Source organism: Channa argus, chromosome 2 (genome assembly GCF_033026475.1).
Source record: "Channa argus isolate prfri chromosome 2, Channa argus male v1.0, whole genome shotgun sequence".
Taxonomy (NCBI): Eukaryota; Metazoa; Chordata; class Actinopteri; order Anabantiformes; family Channidae; genus Channa; species Channa argus.
The window spans coordinates 12,782,120-12,803,742 of NC_090198.1; the positions used below are offsets into that span (position 1 = coordinate 12,782,120).

Genomic DNA, 21,623 nt, shown 5'->3' on the forward strand with positions numbered 1-21,623 from the left:
TATGTTTTTCATAATGTCTATATAAACTCTTACAAAGAAAGTGTTTTACAAAATGTGGCTCACTATATACTTATAGTACTTCCAAAGTCTTTAAAGTTTATTTTGAGTTTCCTAAATTTTTACTAATGTAACTTTGTTAGACCCAAGTGACATTAAATTTTTTTGTATATATGCTTCCCTTTAATTCTGCGGCCTGTTAAATGGTTCTGCATGGTGTCTTACAAGCTTGGTAGCATTCTAAACATTGAAAGTAATAGTACAGAATACTATTTTGCACTTCTATTACTTCAGTATATGTAACTCTTTCTGTAATGCATGAGTGAAAGTGAATACTGCAATTTTAACTCCAAGTTGTTTTCATCGGTATATATCTTACATTTGTGTCAGCTGCTTTTAGCTTAATCACCCCTAAGTCACCTCTTCACCGGCGCCAGCCTCTGTCAGTTTGTGTTGGCTGTCTGCCCACCCCACACACGCATATACACACACCATGACACACACAGCTTTTTTCTCAGAATGTGAGTGCATGGTAGCATTTTCCCTGTTGAGGCAATAGGCCCTGACAAATGTCCGTCACCCAAAAGTCAAGGGCTTCATGGTTGTTTTGCCCTCATTTCTTCCAAACTGCAGAGATAATTTGGGGAAACTTTCTGAACCTCTAAAATGTCACATTATTGTTCAAAACCACCAGAAAGAAGACTTCTTTCTTTCCTCTGAGCATTTTCCATTGATATTTTTACTTTACAATTTATCCTTTGCAATTTTTCCTTTTTTTTTTTTTAATTAGCAATTTCTGTTCCATCACCTTTTTGTCAGATTTTCATAATATGATCAAATAAAATGTACACACTTATGAATTTTTCTTCTTCTGCGTATGTACAAGACTGTAGGAGCGGTGATGTTGGGACTGCTTGGTGCACCCATGGTAGTGTTCAGACTGTATAAAGCATTCTGCAGCTCATGATAAAGGTTGGATGAAGTAGTAGGAGGGTTATACTAGCCGTTTCTTCTTATGGCCCGTCCGGGTCCAATGTTTTATTTTATTTTGTGTGTGTGTGTATGTGTGTTTTTGCATGTGCTTTAAGTGTTTCCCTGTGTGTCAGTGGAGTAAATAAGGGGGTTAAGTGATGGATTTGTTATCATGCCTTACGTGTTTTGAGGGCCCACGGTGTTCACTGCCACATGACTAACCCTGCAAACACATACTCTGGCCCATATGCTAAGATGCTCAGGCTTGTTTCTGAAAGATTATTCAACAAAAATATGAAGCAGATACAGTTTAAAAGTGCAACATGCTGGAAACTAGCACACACAGCCTACATAGAGTTGTGGTAATACAGCATGTTTCATGTCATCTTAAGTCCTACTGGTGCACAACCCCCACCCAGAGATAAGCCCCTAATATGTCACAGGAAGAGTGATGGGCTCTTGCCACCATTTAATAAAGTTCTTCTCCGTGGTCTTATGTGCATCAGTCACCAGCCAGGCAGGCAAAGTTGTGCCACTCGACAGCCGGCAGTTCCACCAAACACCTTAAAGCAAGCTTTACTGCAACAAACAAACAAACAAAAACTAAAATGATCCAATTTAAGAAGTTTAGTCTAGGTGTGTGATGCACAGTTGATTCAGGTTTTCAGACCCCCTTCACTTTTTTTCAATTTTGTTATGTTGCTGACTGATACTACAATTGTTTAAAAAAACAATTTCTTTCATTAATCCAGTACCCAATAATGACAAAGAGAAAACAGATTTTAGAAATGTCGGTAATTTTTTTTTTAAATAACTGAAATATCACATGCACATAAGTATTCAGACCCTTTACTACTTTGAATAATGTGTTGACACACCTTTGGCAGTAATTATAGCTTCATATCATTTTGGGTATAATGCAACAATATTTGCACACAAGGATTTGGGGATTTCTGCCATTCTTCTTTGGAAATCCTCTCAAGCTCATTCAGGTTGGATAGGGACTGTTGGTGGACAGCCATTTCCATTTCCTTAACCCTGAGCAGTCTCCCAGTCCCTTGCAATAATCCTGTCTCTGGGCTCTGCAGGCAGTTTGTTTGACCTCATGTCTTTGGCTTAGGTACTGTAGGTATTGTTAGCTGTGGGGCCTTCTATCAAGGAAAAAAACAAGAAAAAATTAAAACAGGAAATATGCTTTTTTTTTATGCCTTTCTTCTGCTCTAATGTAAGACAAGACTGAACACTCTGTGAATTAAAGAAAATAATATGACATAATGAAGATACTGCTGTCAGCCAGTGATGTGTTTCTGCTTTTAAATTCACTTTGTAGCCTCTTTCACACATGTACCGGAAACCTGACATTCACCAGACTTGTCCAGAGGAGTTGTACGTGAGAACCAAATATCAGAGGTCCTGGCTTTATCAGTTATCCTGAAAGCCCCCTAGTTAAATGCTAAATAGTATGCACTTATATAATTGTGTGTGTGTGTGTGTGTGTGTGTGTGTGTGTGTGTGTGTGTGTGTGTGTGTGTGTATAATTTTTTTTTTTTTTCACTTATAAACACACATACACTTACACACAGATGATGGAGCTGCTGGCCTGGACTCTTGGACCAGGGGTAACTAGAGTGTCTTGGTTAAGGACACTTGAACATGTGATAAAAATAATTTTTTTGATCCATTTACATTTAGTCATTTAGCAGACGCTTTTATCCAAAGCGACTTACAAGTGAGGTACAAGGCAAGCATGATGCATAGCTCTGATGTGGTATAAACTAAATTTATATATATATATTATATATATTTATTTATAAACTAAATCATGTTGTGCTTCCTGTACGCTGACAGCGCACTGAAATCATGTCGGGTTTCTTCTGTGAGGATACGTCCTACTCAGGTGATTTCCTGGTGTGTGTTCCATGTGTGAAACAGTAATCTGGACAATGTGCGAGGCTGTATTTTCCAGACATTGTCTGAAGTTTGTATGAGAAACGGGCTTATAACTGTTAGCACTACTCTGTCAGATCAGTGTTTGTCCTGTACACACGGAGCTTCCAGGTGTTTGTGCTTGTGTGTGTGTTTTTGAGACTGTATGCTGACTCAGTTGATCCAGAGATGTCGATAACCATGTCCCTTTGATGGTGACTGTAAAGATGGCTAAGAAAACATACTCCTGCAAAGTAATGGCTATAATATGTGCATTAGAAGATAATCTGAATTCTGTTTGTAAATTACGATAAAAATTTTTTGGTTATGTTTTTTGTTTTTAAACCAATATTTCAATCAATAAGTTGTGAGCTCTTATCTACATGTTGTGACGTGAACGTGAAAAACACGTTGCTTTATATGTCGCCTGGCTCTTCTCACCTATTATGTTTTCCATCTTTTATCAGGAAATCCTTGATTTTCTTCACAAATGTGAGAACCGCACATCCATCTGTGGCACTGAGGCTCTTAACAGTAGGCTAAAAGGAAATGTATCTCATCTTTAGTTAATATTCCTTGCAGTGTGAACAGAAATGTTGACATGTTTCTCAACATGAATTTAAATTTTGCCAGTTTTCAAGTCTTGTCTCTGAGTGTGGTAAAGCTTTCATCACTCCACGAATATTTTCATTAAATGAGATATTGAGCAAAATTGTGATTAATATGACAAATAGAACTGTTTTTCTGTACTGACCAAAATGATTCTGATCTGTCATATTGTATTGAGAGCTGTCCCTAAATGGTCAGATTTGTTGTCTTCCATGAAATATGCTAGGTTTAAAATGTTTTCTAATTTCCTACTATTGTAAAACATTATTAAATATTGCATTTACTTTTTTTTGTATTCTTTCCTAGGGATGGTTGTTTCAAATTAATATAAGCTATACACATTTCCAAATACATGTGTTAAAATACAGAAGTAATGTCAGTTTGTAACAACCAAATTAAATAAACCACATGATGAACGGCAATACATTTTGTTATGAGAGAGTATGTATACCTAGTAGAATCCAGGAAACTGTTCCAGAGATATAATAGCAGACTAAAAATGCTGTAGGTAAAGACCACATGAATGCCATGTCTGACCTGGGGTGTGGACATGCTGCTTCAGATTTAACCAGTGAGCAAGAGACTCCTGATTTCATGTGACTTCTATTTACAAGCTGTAGTTCACATGTACTTGACCAGATACATCAAGATACACTTTTTTACACTGTTGTTGACTTTTTATTAGTTATGAGCATTATAAATGGCTTATGTCAGCATAGTTGTTCCCTATATCTCAAGACCTTTTTGTCTTCACTATATCAGCATGCAAATACAAAGGTCCAGTTCCACTTTGCTTTTAAACAGTTGACATGTAAAGGTCAACAGCGTGTCCTTCTTGTGGTAAATAGCTAGATCATTCACATGAGAGATAAACACAGCCTCACTTCCACCTCACCACCTACAGTACGTTTTTTTTCCACGGAACATGTTTGGCCCTCCGATGATGGCCTTGCAGCTTCAAAGCAGCATTGCTACTCTTTCATTGCACTGAGAGAGCTCCGAAGCGCAAGTTTCTTATAGATGTTTTATGTTGCTTTTGAAAGCCTCTCTTCTTCCTCATTTTCACCTCAGCCTCTGTTCTTGTTCTCCCATGTCACTGAGTAGATAAATTCATGGAACCAGGCATTTTTTTCTAAGACAATTTTAGTGCAGAAGAACAGGACAGGTTAAGGAGATGGAGGATGGCATGTGAGAGTGATGGAGATGACCTGCCTTTCAGCCTGTTAAGGCAGGCACAGACGTATGGACCATACAGCTTATTAAGAATGTGATTTGGTTGTGGTACTAGTTGGACTTAGTTGGTTCTGGTCGGTACTAGTTTGGCTTGGACAGTGCTCACAGTCGGCAGAAATAATAAGGTTTTTCTGTTTGTTTGTTTTTTACGTTTAATACATTTCCCAGTTTTAATTGGCGAGTTATGTGAATCAATGTCCTGCAGAGGATCTGTTACTGCAGACCCTCAGACTGAGGCTAGACAGGCAGAAGAAACTACAGAAACATGGAATGACAAACACACAGACATAGCAACATAAGCACTTTATTTTGTAAAGTGCCTTAAGATAATATCTGTTGTAACCTGGCACTGTATAAATCTGGTGAAAATAGAGTTTAATTGAAATTTAATTTAATCCTCTAGGTCCCGAACAGAGGACCCCAGGTGGGTATAATTCAGTTCCTGGTTCTTGTTATTTTAATCAAAGTAACTAAAATTAAATAAGGCATTTTGTCATAAGCTGTGAGAGATTTATAGAAAAAACTTTTTGGTAGTTTAATCCTAGCTCCTAGGAAGTCCTTGTGTTAAAGCTTTAACCAGGTTAAACCAGGTAGATTTCTGTCTGAGAATGAAAGATTCCTTTGTAATGTACACGCATAACCAGGTTTGTAATTGACTCTCCAACTGCGCATGTGTGTAACAAAAGGTTGCAGGAACAGGACGCACACGCACCTGAGTGACAGCCTGAATGAATGGGAAAATCATTAACAGGGGGATGCTACCTCAGTTTTGAGACCAAGTCTGCCTAATCTCTGACTCAATAGTTAACTAACCCAAAGCGCCTTATAAAGGTCTAAAGTAGTCACTTTCCTCTGCAGATTTTTCAAATTCGGATTGCTCCCATTGTGGATCAACTGCGTGCATCTCTCCTTTGTTTTTTTTTTTGTTTGTTTTTTTATAACTATGCCATCTGAACAGCTGTTTGCCTGCTTTTTGCCGATTGCAGTGCGTTTATGACTTTAAGGTATGTGATGATTAAGGCAGTTTTGGTGTTTGTACTGGAGCACCTAATGAGAGGCAAAGAACAGGTCCCAATTCATGTCTTTGTTTTGACATCTATAAATCCCTGCTTTTTTGGGATTCAATATCTTTTCCAAAACCCTTGTAAAACCAATTTGATGTCTTGGTGACATTTGAGAGCACAGTAACTTCAATCCGTTCACAGCTGATGTGGAATTAACAGCCTTTTAACCTGAACAAGAACTGGCTTCCTCAGCACAGGTGAAACTAGCAAAACTGGCCCGTCAGCAGCCCCGTTTTTGCAGCAACTACAGCATCTTTCATATCTGTAGACTTAGTTTTTCCAAAACACAAATATTTCCTCCATAATAAAATGTTTGTCCAGACATTTGTTTTAAATTATGTTGTTTGTCTGTGTGGAAGGGTTAAAAAATTGTCAGATGCCAAAGAAAAAACAAACCTGGAATCACTGTTGCAATCCTTTTAATTAAACCCGGAGAAGATTGTCACACAAATGGACTGAGATGTGAGAGAGGGGGAATGAGCGAGGGATGAAAAGAGAGACTGTGTTAGAATACAGCGGGGGATTAAAGACAGTGAGCGAGTGTTACAGACCCCTGGCCAGCTTGCTGCTGTAATGAACATTAGGGCTGCGGCATAAATTTAATGACCTGTGAAACAAACAGCGTAGCTGAGACCAGTGCTTCTGAATGCTAAGTGGCTCTATTATTAATACCAGCTCAGAGATGCTACTGTGTAAACACACTAAGTCTCTTTTCCCTATGAGGCCCGTTAGACACACGGCAGCCGGGGATGGTGCTGCACCGGCTCAATGCAGCTTTCTGAAACAGGGTCACATCTCCCTTTGTACCTGCAGAATTAATGGCGCACCGCCTGTTAACAGCATACCTGCACTAACTAACAGGATATGAATAGCAGTGCAGATAATGGCTGTGCAGGTTGGTCAGCTTAATAATGAATAGCTCAGTGATGGAACAGGTGAGCAAGTGGTAATAAATGGGTTCCATGCTGGTCACAATTTAACAGGTTAGAAGTACAGATGAATAGCAGAGTTCATCCTATGCTCTTTGGTAAAATGTCATCAATTTGTTGAAAGAGGCATTTTTTTAAAAGTTTGTTTTAAATCCGATTTTGATTTGTACTTATTTGCTCAAGGTAATAATCAAACAAAGGACCTATAAATCACATGATGAGGAAATGGTGTGCAGGGAAAGAAAATGTAGCTCAAGAAATGTTTGTTTGTTTTTTTGTTTATGTCAATGTCAATAACTATTCTACAAACATACAAAAATATTCCTACTGGATAAAATGTCTGCATTTTTACAAACCAAAAAAGAGCCTGATAAAACTTAATGAGGTACTACACCCCTGGCCAAATTTAGCCATTTTTGTTTTCTTCAGCCAAATCATCTGTTGTTGAAATCGTCCTCATTTTAGGATTACCTCATATGTGGTAAGGTCCAAAACAACAGTCTAAAGAGAAGTTAATAGCATGTTTGTGCTAAAAAGAAGATTTTTAAACGGCTAATGGTCACAAATTTTTCTAGCTCATCTTCTGAAATTACCAATGGCTTTTTACCATTACCGGACACCTCTCAGATAATAATTTTTTTTTATCAAATATTGTTTTCAGACATTTGTTGAATTAAATTTTAGGCAGTGAAAATTAAATGAAAATGAAAGGCAACCTGTTCCAGTGAAAATAAACCTGTGTGAGTGTACTCAAACACAGTTTGTCATGTAAACAGGTGATGCTTCTGTCTTTTTAGGCCTAATACTACACTAACAGTATCAGTAAGATTAAAGAAAAGGAAGGATGGCAGAATTTATGGGGATTGTTTGCAGGCACAATGTTGCAAATTCTTTGGGGGACGGATAAGACATGAAATTATCTGTAGATTTGTATTTTTATTTTTATGTTTTATTTCTTGTAATGTATGTTAACTTGAAACATGTTTTCCTTGAAAAAAACATTATAGCTGGGGCTGATTCCAAATCAGCAGAGGAAGAACTCTGGATAGACAAGTATAACCACAACAGGTCCCATACATCATCATATAAAACCTCTTATCTTGCATCTTTTAAAATAATCTGGTACATTAGTTATGTGCTATTTTGTGGTTTAACTTCTAAATACCCTGTTTCTTTTTATAACAACAACATGGTATTTTATGTTGTCTGCTTTTAGCCTGAATGAAGTGTGTGTTACTACAAAAGAAAGATTCAAAGAACCCTTGTCATGTGACATTTTTGCAGTTTGCAGGAAGCTGCTTTACAGTTGTGTTTAATGGAAGGTCTCAATATGATTATAAGAGATCCAGGCTTAATAAGACAATCCAGTGCAGCGTGGACTAGCAGAAGCCAGTAGAAATCAGAGGTCTGTGACATGAGGAGGAATACATGATATGAGGAGGCTGCATTAAGGCTATAAAATGCAATCACAATTCCCTGGAATGAAGCCCAAAATAGTTCAGCAACCAGCCAGTGAATGTGATCTGCCAGCTGACAGTCCCCTGCTCTTCCCCTGCTGTAAGTCCAGGCTCCTTGTTTGGTAGGGAGGCAACGGTGGGTTTCTGTCATTATCAACACTGTGGTTATGGTTACAAAAGGGGCCATGTATGTCTTGCATCCAACACCCCCAACCCCTTTTATAATTTTCTTCTTTTTCCTGGTCTATATGTATGTACATTCACAGTACTCAGGCCCAGCAGGACTATCATTTTTCAATTGTTTTCTATCACATGCTGTGTCACACCATATGAGAGGATAAATATTTTAAAATTAGTGGAAGCCCCGTGTTCCCTGCTACTGTGGTCTGAGTGGTGCCAGGCAATCATTACCTGCACCTTTTACCACTTTTTTCCCCATAAATATAGATTTTACTAAAGTGTGTCTTATTCTTCTCTGCCATTATTCTTTGTAAATTTTGGTGTAAAAGGTCACCAACAGAAGTGCTGGCACAGCTGAATTCAGTTAATGCAAAAAGCTTAAATGAATAAGTAATACCATCAATGACAAGAAGTTGGTAAACATCACTAAGCATGCTAAGCGCTAGAAGGTTTTTGATATAGAGGAATGAGGTACAAACTTCATTGACTTTTCTTGCAAGTTTTAGAAGGAATAAAACATGAATGATTTTAAAGGGCCTGAGTTGGATAAAGATTAGGGAAAGGCTCAAACAGGCAGTTTAAGGTGTTATATTCTGGACCCAGTTCACAATATTTGTCGCTTTTTTCTTTGAATAGTGTTTACACAGCAGTGGGTGAGGATTACATCTCTGTGAATAATAAATATTTGTGTTTACATAGTAATGGTTTATTGGAGTCTGACGTGGTTCTTGGATGTTTCAGACAATATTGTACTTAAAACTTTCTGTCATCAGTTCAGACGAGCTGAGTTGATTGGCATCGAGTACATTAGGACCATTAATGGTCATAAAAGCATTATCAGTTTCCCACAGTAACATACACTCATTGGCCCCCTTGTTCATCTTAAATAGGGTGGCCAAAACATTAGAACCACTTCTTGTTATAGTGAACTTCATTAAGACTCCATTACCTGCTTTGACCCTAATAATAAACAGAGAGTAGAATTATCACCTTTCTGACAGTTTTGAATTGAAATCTGAGAAAAAGTGGAATTCATGGCAGAGCTGCTGTATTGGATTGCATTAGATTGTACAGGTGTACCTAATAAAGTGGCCAATGATTGTACATGTGGTAAGGTCAGAGGTAAAACAGACTCTCAATGACATTACGACTGGAATATAACTTAGGGTGTTCAAGCATCATGACTCCTCACTGACAGGGCTGTGTCATCAGATACAGTTAAAACCAGAAGTTTACATACACTGTATATAAAAAGGCACATAACTTTTTTTTCCCTCATGGTCTTAAATTAAATCAGACTAAACTTCAGTTAAGATTACCAAAATTTCTTGTCGCGCTCAAAATAATGGTTCAAAAGAAGCCAAATATATCATCAGAGTCACTGTTATGGTGTAAATTTGTTTCTCGTTTAATTAATGTAAGAGAGTCTCCCAGGGAAAACAACCCCAGTGGCTGGTCTCACACTAAAACATCAAATCGTCACACCCATTCACCCCCAACCCCTTAAGACAGCATATTGGTAGAGGCATAATGCCACAGAAATCCCACCTTGAATGGACGGTGTAAAGGAGGCACGCTTTTGCTTCTCACACTGTCTCCCACCACACCATGTGGCCCATGAGGGAGATGGGGATTCTCTGTAGCGAGCCATCAGTCATGGCAGCAATGACAGCTCAATAAACAGAAGGGCAGCCTACCTACTGGTTCCTGCTAGACAGCGATAGCATTCACATAGTCCTGCAGCACTTTCTTTCCTTCCTGCTGACCTATGCACAGCTTCAGCGGTACTCTGCTTATCTCCACTCACTGAATTTAGACCCTTACTGATGTTAGTAGGAACACCCAGGTGTCAGCAGGGATGCAGTGTCATAAATATAAAGGTGGGAAAAATGTGACCTCCAATTACTGATCAGTGTCAGGCAAACAGCCAACATTAGAGTAAAAGCTCCACTCATGGGACCAGTGAAGAATAAAGTTGAAGAATATGTCAAATTTATAGCGAATTGTAATAATGTATTACCATTTTAAGACTGCAACAAAAAATAAACTTTCTGTCATTGGGTAAGTTGCCCAAAGCTTATTTTCTTCGACCCAAACTTTAAAAAATTCAAGATTTGGTTACATGTAAAAGGAATCCTCAAGTTAAAGTGCGTAGCTGCAAACTGTTAATCAAATATCAAAGTTGCTGTTATGTTTTTGATTTGTTAATGGTTTATCACTCAGGAGGGGGGGGGGGGGGGGGGTACTGCCTGGTATGGGTACTGCCTGCATGACTCCTGAGCTCCTTTGTGAAGGCTGCCCTGTTCAGTCTTGTGTGTTTTGTCTGTGTTCCGGCTCTTTGTTTACAAACCTACAAGACTAACAATTCCAGTTTGTGTGCTTTCCTGTGCCTATTGTTGCCTGAGCGTCTCTGTGCCCTTGCTAACATCCACTCGTTGTAAGGTCGAGACAATAACCACGAACAAGTGTGATGCCAGCTTGACCTTGTGGCCCTTCCTGTTGCCTTTTACACCCCTCCCTTGCCTCCCTCCTTTGACTTTGTTGGCCTGTCATGTCTTGACAAGGCATGATGTGCTCCCAGCCTTTTGGCAGGACTCTTTAAGAACCTGTGGCTTTATTTCTCACAGTCCTCACGAGAAGAGTAGAGTAATTCCACACTGCACAACAGGCAGATACCAAAATAATCAAAGCAGTAATGCAATTTATCACTTTAATTTCATTTATTAATGATGTTCACTTCCTCTTTGTCTATGACAAGGCCAAGCCATTTAGTGTGAGTGCTGTATAGAAAAAAAAGCCATGGCACCTTTATTCTAATAACATGTCTTTAAAATTGTGAGAGTTTTTGTTATAACTGAAATCAAAATCCCTAGCACTGTTTTTGTCTCATTATTTGTTTACTACTGACATTGCATTGTGGCATTCATGGACTCTTAATTAAAAACTGTATTATAAATTTCTACAAAAAGCCTGCTTGACCTTCACTCATCTTGACTGTACATTTATGCTAAATGTCAAAAGTGTTTTGGATTAGGCTTGAAAATGCAGTATTTTGTCATAGATTTACATCAGGCATCAATAAAATACAATTACAATAAGTAACAACATTTTATTAGAGCCACAAGCTACATTAAAAACTCATGAGTCAAATTGCTTACACCTGCAAATACAGATACATCACCGTTAAGACTGTCTTCTTGTTCATTTTGTATGAGAGGTAGTATGTAATTCTACTGAATGTAGTCTGCAGTGAAGAAAACAAGACAAAAAGACCACCTTTACTTATTCATTTTACATAGGGGTTATAGGTGGGGTTTGGATTTATAACAATTACAGTTCAAGATGTTGTGCATTTATGTATATCAGCAGTATAGCTTCTGACATTATGCATGTATGGCAGACTATAGCTAACTGTGTGTACAGCAAAATTAAGTGACTGTGAGAAAAGTATACCAATTTTACACATAATATCTTCTGCTACATATGTGAAATAAATTGTATAAAGCCTTTTGTGGGTCCAGAAGGAGCTTTGTGAAATTTGAAACACTAACCACTTTCACAAATGCACTAGAAACCGGAAATTCTTTTGCCTTTCTCTGGAGGGGGTCTACATGAAAATAGCATGATCTCCCGCCCTGGGGTACATGTGTAAAATGCAACAGTGTTCGGAGCTGATTTCTTCTGACATTGTCCAGAGTTTATATGTGAAACAGGCTACTGTCTCATGTAAGTCAGCATTGGTTGACACTGTGTACTCAAAAGTATGACTTTTTAAAAATCTTATGGTGAGGTTTTGGGTTTCCAGAGTGAGAGCTGGGACAAAATCAAAAAATAGTGGACTGCATTGAGTAGTATTTTTGTTGTTACTTTTTGTCAAAGTAACAGATAAGTCTGAATACACTAAATTTTCAAATGTCACCTTTGGGCTAATGTTAAGTCAAAGCATCTCAGATTTATTTGTTCTGACTTTCATTCTGGTAAAATGCTGCTTAAGTCTGAAGAGCAGCAGACCTTCAGTGTTGGGCCTCAACTAGCACAACAATTGGCAGAGGCCAAAACACACAATAGTCCTTTTTAATAATTTTCTTTTCAGCCCCTATCTCCTTTCAATATTGTATGTCATAAATGAAAGTTTGAGATGTTCAAACCACTTTCAGTTTTTTTCAATTAACTTGCAGACCTGGAGCTGTTGGCTTTGTGTTGAGAAAGAAAAGCAGTAAAAGGTATAGCTTTGAAATGGACTGAAAAACACACCTGTACAACAAAGTGCATTCATTCCATTTTCAGATCACCTTGTTCTGTTTGAAATCAACAGAAAAGGTCTGCAGCCCTGGTCCTTGGAGTGGAGCTGGGAAATGAAACCTTGCCTGTTGGTTATTGTTACCTAGCAAAGCTTACTTATTTCCCAGAGATATTATCCTCTCCTCCCCTCTTCTGCCCTTCACTCCCGCCTCTTACATTGTTCTTAGGGATGAAGTTCACTGAGGTTGGGTCTGGGTAATGGGGCCCTTGTCCCTATGTCTCAGGGCAGGTTGAATAGGTCTCAGCCCCTGCTCCCCAGCCCCCATGCAGAGTCTGAATAGGACCCAGATTCCCCGTCTGGTCTCCTGTTCTCTGGTCTTGCCCAGCCTCTTGACAGATCTGTATTTCAAAGTATTTCAATTCCATGTTTACATGTGGACACATTTTGTCACAATCAGACCTCACTGCTCCACTCAACTCCAACCTGCTGTATCCGCATGCAGCTTTGTACCAATTTCTAACCCAATTATTAGTTCACACACACACACGGGTTTCTACATACAAATCATTGAATCTGCAAGGTGTTTGTGGTGTGTTTGTTAAATACTTTTAAATGAACTTGAGCTTTATAGATTCTTGTTGATTTTTGTTTCTCAATATTGTGAGAAAGTTACCACAACATTTTTATCATTGATGCAGGTTGGTTTACAAGTAGACAATAAACCGAAAATGTGACTGCAAAGTGATTTTATTTATATTTATAGTACATCAAGATTAAAAGTACATATTTTTAAATAAAGCTAGATATCAAGCAAAAGAATGGAAAGAAAATTTATGTATTACTATTTTGTTTATACTGTAGGCAGTTGAATACTAATTGTGAACTTATTACACAACTATAAAAATCCCGACCAATTAAGTTTATCTGCAAATGTAAGGCCTACAGTACGTGTTCAAAGCAGAATACTAACAAACTTACACCACTTACAAGATTAGTCAAGATCATTATACATATTTAAAAACCAAAAAACAAAACGCTAGTCAGTACCAGATGCTCACTTAGGAAAGATTGGTCAGGGTCTGTTTTAACATTTGATGTGTGTTAGTGTTAGTCGATGTTAGTTAATACATGTTTATTTAATTTGTTAGTGTACTACTATCAGAATTGGATGTTTGCATGTTTTTGGAGCCCTGGAAAGCAAAAACATCTTGGCTGTGGGAGTCTAGTAATAGTAATTAGAGCAAATATTTTTTCATTTAACCTTGTTAATGGTCTGTTACCACTTTCCTGAGGTTCACTTAAATGCGCAAGTTTTCCTCACTCACTGCCTCTGCTCACTCCCGTACAGACACACGTTATTTAGTTTCAGATGTTTTTTGCACCCTTTCAATATTAATTGTTCTTTTTGTGCAGCAAGACTTTGCAACACACACTCTTACAGATGAACATTACATGTACTTTCAGTCACAAGCACAATACATGCAGTTCTGGCCTGGATATCTTGGACAAAGCTGCACCAAGAGTGCATGTGTGGCAGATTTATTGATGGCAGGTGATGTACACTGAACCACACTAATCTGATTTGATTTCCTTCTACACTAGAATGTTGGGCACTTAACCCTATTCTTTTTGTATTTTTCCTTTCTCAATGTCTCTGTCTTCAAACACTCTATATGTAGTAAAGTGCTTGGATCAGACAGGTTGTTTGAGAGCAACTATGTTTGCTGTAAAGCATCTGCTGGCTGCTCTGGTGAATGCTGTACGTTAGAGGCCTGCAGGTTAAACTGCAGGTGGCTGCATCTCAGTGTGTAGAGAAACCCTAGGGAAAAAGTGTGTGTGCATGTGCGTACCAGCCCGTCCCTACGGTTGTAGCCTTTTGTAAGCGAGCTAAGTCTGGTGGCTGACCCTTAGCACCTTAGCATTTGGCAGCATGACTGCAGCAAGATTAATCCATTCTACACTCCATCAGTCTCTAGGCACAGGTTATTAGTGCTGGGGCAGAGCGGAGCAGAGCTCTCTCTCTCTCACTCACACTCACACTCTCTCTCTCTCTCTCTCTCTCTCTCTCTCTCTCTCTCTCTCTCTCTCTCTCTCTCTCTCTCTCTCTCTCTCTCTCTCTCTCTCTCTCTCTCTCTCTCTCTCTCTCTCTCTCATACATACACACCCCTTCACTCTTGTGACTTCACCTTCTACCTTGTCTCCAAAGTTTGTAAAGGTGGCCTTGGTGTTGAGAGGCCATTTGTCAAAACCCAGCCACTCTCCACTTGGCTCCTTTTAATAAGGCAACCTGGGCTCTGGGATTACACACAAACATACAAGCATATGTACACACACAATACGCACACTGCTTTACACATACTCATACACCTCTGAGTTTCATGTGGTATGTCTCGCAGGGCTTATAAAAGTCCCATTAACATGGCCCTCCTCATTGGTTCTGACAGGCTGATCAATTAGACCCCTCCCCCCCATCTGACCCCAGGGCTGGCCTGACTCAGAGGTCAGACTTGATGGATCACTGGACCTGCACACATTTTCTCTCTCTCTCCCTCTCTCTCTCTCTCTCTCTCTCTCTCTCTCTCTCTCCCTCTCCCTCTCCCTCTCCCTCCCTCTCTCTCGCTGTCTCTGTCTCTCGTTATCTTTGGCCTGGTCGCAGCTTGTTCTACCCTTCGTGTGTTCAGCACCAGCCTGATATCGCAGCCCAGTACTAGAGAATAATACTTTAAAGGAGACTTACTTCGATGGTATCTGTGCTCTCAACATGACCAAAGCACACATACATATGCAGCAGAGACATGTGTCTTTTCATCTGTGTGTGACCTGTTGTACTGCTAATCCTAATTTCTCTAATGTGGGGATAGGCCGAAACTATGGTTCTCAACCTAAGGGTCCAGTTGAAGTTTTGTACAGCTGTAGCATTTCTTTTCAAAATCTGGTGCTTATTTTCATAAATATGGGAATCTTTCCTATTGAACAATTATTTTGTTCTTTATTATTGTCTATTAGTTGTTGATTATGTATAATATGCAAATTGCCGAAATGGCTTAATGTCAATTTATGCTTATTTGTGGCTGCTTGTTTTATGCATATAAGAAATGTAACATTTGTTTTGGCTTTCTTGATACTGTTCTTTTGTAGAGGTTATATTTTGTTCTTCATATTTTCATATTTTAATGTTGTTCCATCACACACCAAAAAGGTACTTCTGCTCTTTGGAGGTCAGCGTCATGTTTTATTTGTCCTATATGCATCAGTGTATGCCTCCTCAAGTGTAGTGATACAGGCATGTGCGTGTCCGTAGTGGAAGTATACGGCCATCTAAGGGCCAGTGGTAATTTACCTTTGTTCCAGCAGAACAGGAACAAGAATGGTCAGATAATACACACTAAACAACATTCTCTCTACTGAGGAAACAAATTTCCCAACAATAGTAAATATTTGTATTGAAAGAGATGGTGAAACAAAAATCCTGAGCCTCTTTACCTAAACACATTGTCTTATAGTTATAGCATTGTATTCCATTCTAGAAATTGTTCTGTCTTCCGTGTCAACGAATGGGTGCCGCATCTTTGAGTGCTTCTTTCCAATTAAAATATGCGCAAATCCTTGGACTAAAGTTATGTTAATGATCAGTTAACTTGCAGAAAATATTAAAAATAGTAAATGCTTTCATGGTCTGTTTGTTTTATATCCAAACCTCAAAGATTGCACTTTACAGTGTTCAGAGCTGAGATCAAAAGTCTATTATTTTTCTGTTCATCAGCTAAATATTACAGCTGTGTTGTTTGTTGATAAATCACTAATATGATATGTACTATCATAATTTTGTAGGCAGAGATGCTAAATTTTCAGACAACCTCTTTACAGTTGATCCGGTGAGGTGTACATTTTTTTACAATGATCAGTTAAATTAGGACTCAGATTAAAAAGCGTAATGAAAGGAATGGAACATGTGTGCGTGCACGTTATATTAGAGGGCATCATAACTTGTCTAGGGACCCAGAGAGAGCAGTATGAGGGAGCGGAGGGGTTAAAAACGGCATCCTGCCCAGAGAAGCACTGCGCCACCTTTCTAATGATGTCTACTGGCCTAATTGAAAATTGACGCTCTGCATACAAAGGCTAAATGTCTTCTCTCTGCGTCACCTCTTTTGCTGGCCAGGGCCTTGATTTATTTTTTTTTAACCTGCTTCCACTGTTTGATTCCCGGGGGATCGTTAAATGTTAAATGCCCCTGTTACCATGGTTACCGGCTTTTCGTTCCATTTCATGCAGTGCTTCATCTTGTTTTGTATGTTGTTTTGAGACTCTGATGTTTGAATCAAAGTTTTTTTTTTTTTTTTTTTTTCCCCCAGTAAGTTTTGTTGTTTGCTGCAGGAAGTGTGATGATGGTCCTATTGAACTGAAACTATTCTTTTCTAACACAAAAACAGGACTAGAAGGTGAAGTTTTTATCTTATACTTCCACACATTCTTTTACTTCCTGCTGAACTCCTCCTCTTTTTCTCTTCTTTTATATTTTCTGTGATTGTCACCTCCTCCCCTTTTTTTCTCTTACTTCTGCATCTATTTCTGTGTTGGTGTTTTACTTCCCACTGTGCCTGCCTCCAGACGCTTCTCCTTTGTTGCCACGGCGACATGCTCCAGATGGCGGGTGTCAAGGCAAGGCTGGGCTCTGAATGTAGTCTGATTACAACACACACACCACACGTTGGTCGACATATATATATACCCTGGGAACAGACTGAGACACGGACATCGTACATTCTGTTCAACACTTGCATCCTACTCAGATACTGGTGGACATGCACTCTGCCCACTATACTCACACACACACACATAGAACTACAGTATAATAAAAGCCTGTGTCATAGCCACACAGGAAACAATCTCTCCTTTATGTGACCGGGATGTCATTAATCTTGGTGGAGGTTAACAAATGCACTTGCATGGAAGGTATATTTCATAGGCAGACAACCAACAATGGGGCCATTGTGGCATCGAACTGCAGCGTCTAACACTGTACTCAGTCAGGACCTTTTGGTTGGCTCCAGATCCATGGATCATGTCAGGGTTTATGTTTCATCTCCCAGATGAATGTGTTTCTGCAGGAGAAAACATGTGAAACAAGGAGCAAAATCAAGGTCTCAGCTGTTTATTTATTTTTGCTACAAGAAACCACAATTAATTTTTTCTGAATGGGGGCAAAAAAAAATGCATTTGGCCATTTTTCACAGTTAGAACTTGTCGTTATTAGTCAAACCGGAACCAGACAAATACCCTGCCGCTGCTTTCTTTTGTGCAGCCAGCCAACCATCTCAGCTAAGCTCTGATTCCCTGCCTTCTAAGTTTTTTTTTTTTTTTGCAGCAGTGCTATTTCCATCTGAGATGTGGCAAATCTTCCCAATAATCCATTAGACTTCCATTAGCTCTGATTTGTGCGATTAGTTCTAATTAATCAGTTCAGTCTTTGGCCTTGACTCCACTGTGCGCTCCTCAAATTTCATTTTTAACCTAATTTTTCAGCTCTCTACCAAGCGAGAGAACGAGGAAAGAGCAAGCTTCAGGTCTCGCCATTGTCACTTTTTTGTTCTATGTGGACAAACTTAGTATAGAGTTAGACCACCAGACCAAACTGTACAGTTGCTGGATTGCATTGCAATGCTACTGTAACGTTTCTTGCTGTGGTAATTTAACAGTATTGTTATGTGTGTGTATGTTATTATTCAGTGAAAGAGATTTTTAGGAGCTTGGTTTTGTTTTAAAATGAACCAGGAGGGATTGCGATCTCATATTTTACACATCTTAAGTCTGCTCAGGCTCCAGTTAGCCCCACTCCACCCTCCTGTGGCAAAGTAAGTATTGATTAGGGCCGAAGCGTCCATCCTTCACTGTAACAAAGCCTATTGATGTTTGTGGAGCTCTGATTTCCCCTAGGTCAAATATCATAGCCAACCTCATCACTATGTGAGTGGAGGCTGCACCAAACTCAGTGGTATGTCTCCAACTAACCTGTGAATAACAGAGCCAAAATCACCCTTTCATCTGTGACTCTCTACTGCTGTGTGCAAATAAACTTTAAAGTAAAATTAAAAGATTTTTGTGGAGGTGTAGCAGTAGGTCAGTTTATATACTGAGGTATTATGTGATGATAATCTATCTTCCTTTCCTCTGTTGTCAGACTTCCTCTACCGTTACCACTATTGTGATAAATGAAGGCTCAATTTATCAACCAGCCTCTACTCTATTTCTATTTTCTTCCTTCAGTTTCCCCACCCCCGCTTATATCTAACCTCTCCACAGTTCGCTTTATTTCTTCATCTGTTTTCACCCCCACATCCATCCTTCATTCCCACTCAGCAAGTTCGAGGCTTTCTTTGTGTCTGCTGGGGAAGGCTGAGATGCTGCCTGTCACCCTGGAACTGCAGATTCCCATCCAGCCTGCTGGAGGTTGCCTGGCAGCTGTCAATCAGTCTGTAGCTGAGTAGCAGAGGGGCTGGGGTTGACACATGATGTGGCTCCTGCTGTTTAGAAAATTTCTTTTTTTGTCTTTTGTAGTGGGCATGTGCAGTCAGTTGTAAAGTTTTGGCTCTAAAATTAATTGAGCTTCTGTGTGACTCTGAATTTAAAACAGCTACTCAGGTGTATCAAACCATGCACTCCCTATTTACAGGTAAACAACCTGACCATTCACAGGTGCTGGCATTAAACATCTCAAGCATTTTCACTACATTAATATTCTTCAATAGCATCATGTTGTCTACAGGGATGGATTGCTATTTTTTATTCTTCTTGCTGTGGACACCTACTACTGTAGGCATTTCAAGATTAATGTACACTCTGTAAAGCGTAAGCAAGAAACAAATCCCTTATTTCAACAGTGAGCACCATTTCTGCTGCGATGACTGGGTTTTAAGGCAAAGACAGAATTATTTGAGTTTTGTATATCTATATCTATATATCAATATATAATATGAAACTAACTTAAATAAAGCAGGTTTTTATTAAATGACATGGTAGGGTTGGTCTCCTGAGCAACATCAATGTGATCTTTCTCCTTCTTACGCTGCAGGACTCCATGGTTTAATGGTTGGGGGTTCAACCTTCCTCGGGGTCAGTCTCTGCTGGATAAATGGAACCTCATCCCTGAAGGCATCGACATCCTGATGACCCACGGACCTCCACTCGGTGAGTCCACTTATCCAATCACAGGCACCTCATCTAATGAGGTTGTGCTTCATTATTCAAAATCTGTATAAAGTCACTGGAGGCATTGCATCGGACTGTGCCTTATAGTCAACTGAGTTTTCATCTAAATTCACCAGCATCTGGAGTGAACACCCTGAACAGTCTATGATTGAATATTTCTGTTTGGTTTACGAAAAAGAAAAGACATATTGTTTACTTTACTTTCTGTTTGTACTAAGGGAAAAAAGACTGATTTTATTTTCCTTCTACTTGTTTGGTCCCCTTTCTTTCCCCCAGTTTGTTTTAGTTTTTTCTGCTCTGCTCTCCATATGGCTTTATTGAGTGAATTTCTTCCCTCTTGCCTATGGAGGGCTGCTGCTACCGCTGCAGCAGCCACTGTGGCTGTTCGATTGCGTGGAAACTCGATTTTGCAGCGGAGTGACAGATGCTGCAAATGATTGGAGATTGGAGGCCATGGGAGTGTAAAGCAAAGGGAGGGGGCAGTGATGATGCAGGGTGGGTTTTCAGATCTGAGAGCCACAATACTACGGGAGGATTATGAAGACTGGGTTTCATCTGCCATCTTGTCATAAGTGTGGCCGCTAAAACTGGACTTTACCCAAACTTGAGACATATGTTTCACATAAATTAGTAGTGATGCAGCAACACAAAGTAACTGCACAAATAAGTTTCACATAGGAATATGAGGAAGCATTTGCTAGACTAGTAGAGTATAAAAAAGACCCATTTTGTCACAAGCTGTAGTCAAGACACCTCTGAATCAGCCAATACTAGAACCCCCAACTCATTTCTAACATGAAGACAAGTTACCATAACATTTATGACTTGCATATGACAGGTTTATAAACAGAAGTGGAATCAGTCACACAAACTAAAACGGAATTAGTAGTATAAACTATATTACGTAGCATTTAACCTGTGTATACATTTAGAAATTTACTAAAACCCTTTTATTGCAGTAAAACTTGAACTACTATTAAACTTTAGCTCGCCTACATGAAATACTTCTTGATTTAGTTTAGTATTTAGTTTATTTAGTTTAGTATTTTTGAGTACAAGTACGTTCTGACTTATTGAGCTTTGATCATGTGTTGCAGTTCTGTTTAGCCATTGCTGTTGGTCGGGCTGGTATAATGGAAGTGTTGATTGATTGATGGCAGGACTTTCTAGAGAACTGAGAATTTTTAAATGACTATCTGTGTGTCTAGGCTTCCGAGATTGGGTTCCAAAAGAATTGCAGCGTGTCGGCTGTGTGGAGCTACTCAACACGGTCCAGAAGAGGGTGCGACCCAAACTTCATGCTTTTGGAGGCATACACGAAGGTACTGAGTGGAAAAAAATCAGTGTTTGACATCAGGAGGCTTTGTAAACATGGACAATCTGTCTAAGCTTGTTCTGACTAAAAATCTAAGTATATACACACTGGTTGTAAATGCCCGGTTTTCTGCATAAATTTATCACAACACAGTATGAGCAGATGCTAAAACCAACAGTGAATCTTCTACACTCACATTTGGTCTCAGTCTACAGCCTGGATTAACTTGTTTGTCATTGTTGTCCATAAACTATTAAAAATACATCCGCCAGACACAAAACTCCATTGAATGACGTATTTCTTCATACCAAAATGTGTGGTGTACGTAAATACTGTATAGGCTGATGTGAGCCACCAAAACGCCACCTGAGATTTTGGGCACATTCAGTTCATCAGCCACAGTACAAGTAAATGCTGATTCGTTACAAATACAGCGATTATGGCTTATTAAATGAAGAAATATTTCACTCAGAGGAAGAGTCTGCCTGA

General features: G+C 39.1%; 1 protein-coding gene across 5 annotated transcripts in view; it reads left to right on the forward strand.

Moving 5' to 3' along the window:
- The window catches only part of mpped2a (metallophosphoesterase domain containing 2a), a 54,403-nt gene that overhangs the window by 30,650 nt on the left and 2,130 nt on the right, over positions 1-21,623 (forward strand). For all 5 annotated transcript variants that reach the window (XM_067495551.1, XM_067495552.1, XM_067495553.1 and 2 more), the window contains exons 5-6: positions 19,683-19,798; positions 21,028-21,141. In XM_067495551.1, the coding sequence (XP_067351652.1) occupies positions 19,683-19,798; positions 21,028-21,141 (230 nt within the window). The remainder of the gene's footprint in view (positions 1-19,682; positions 19,799-21,027; positions 21,142-21,623) is intronic.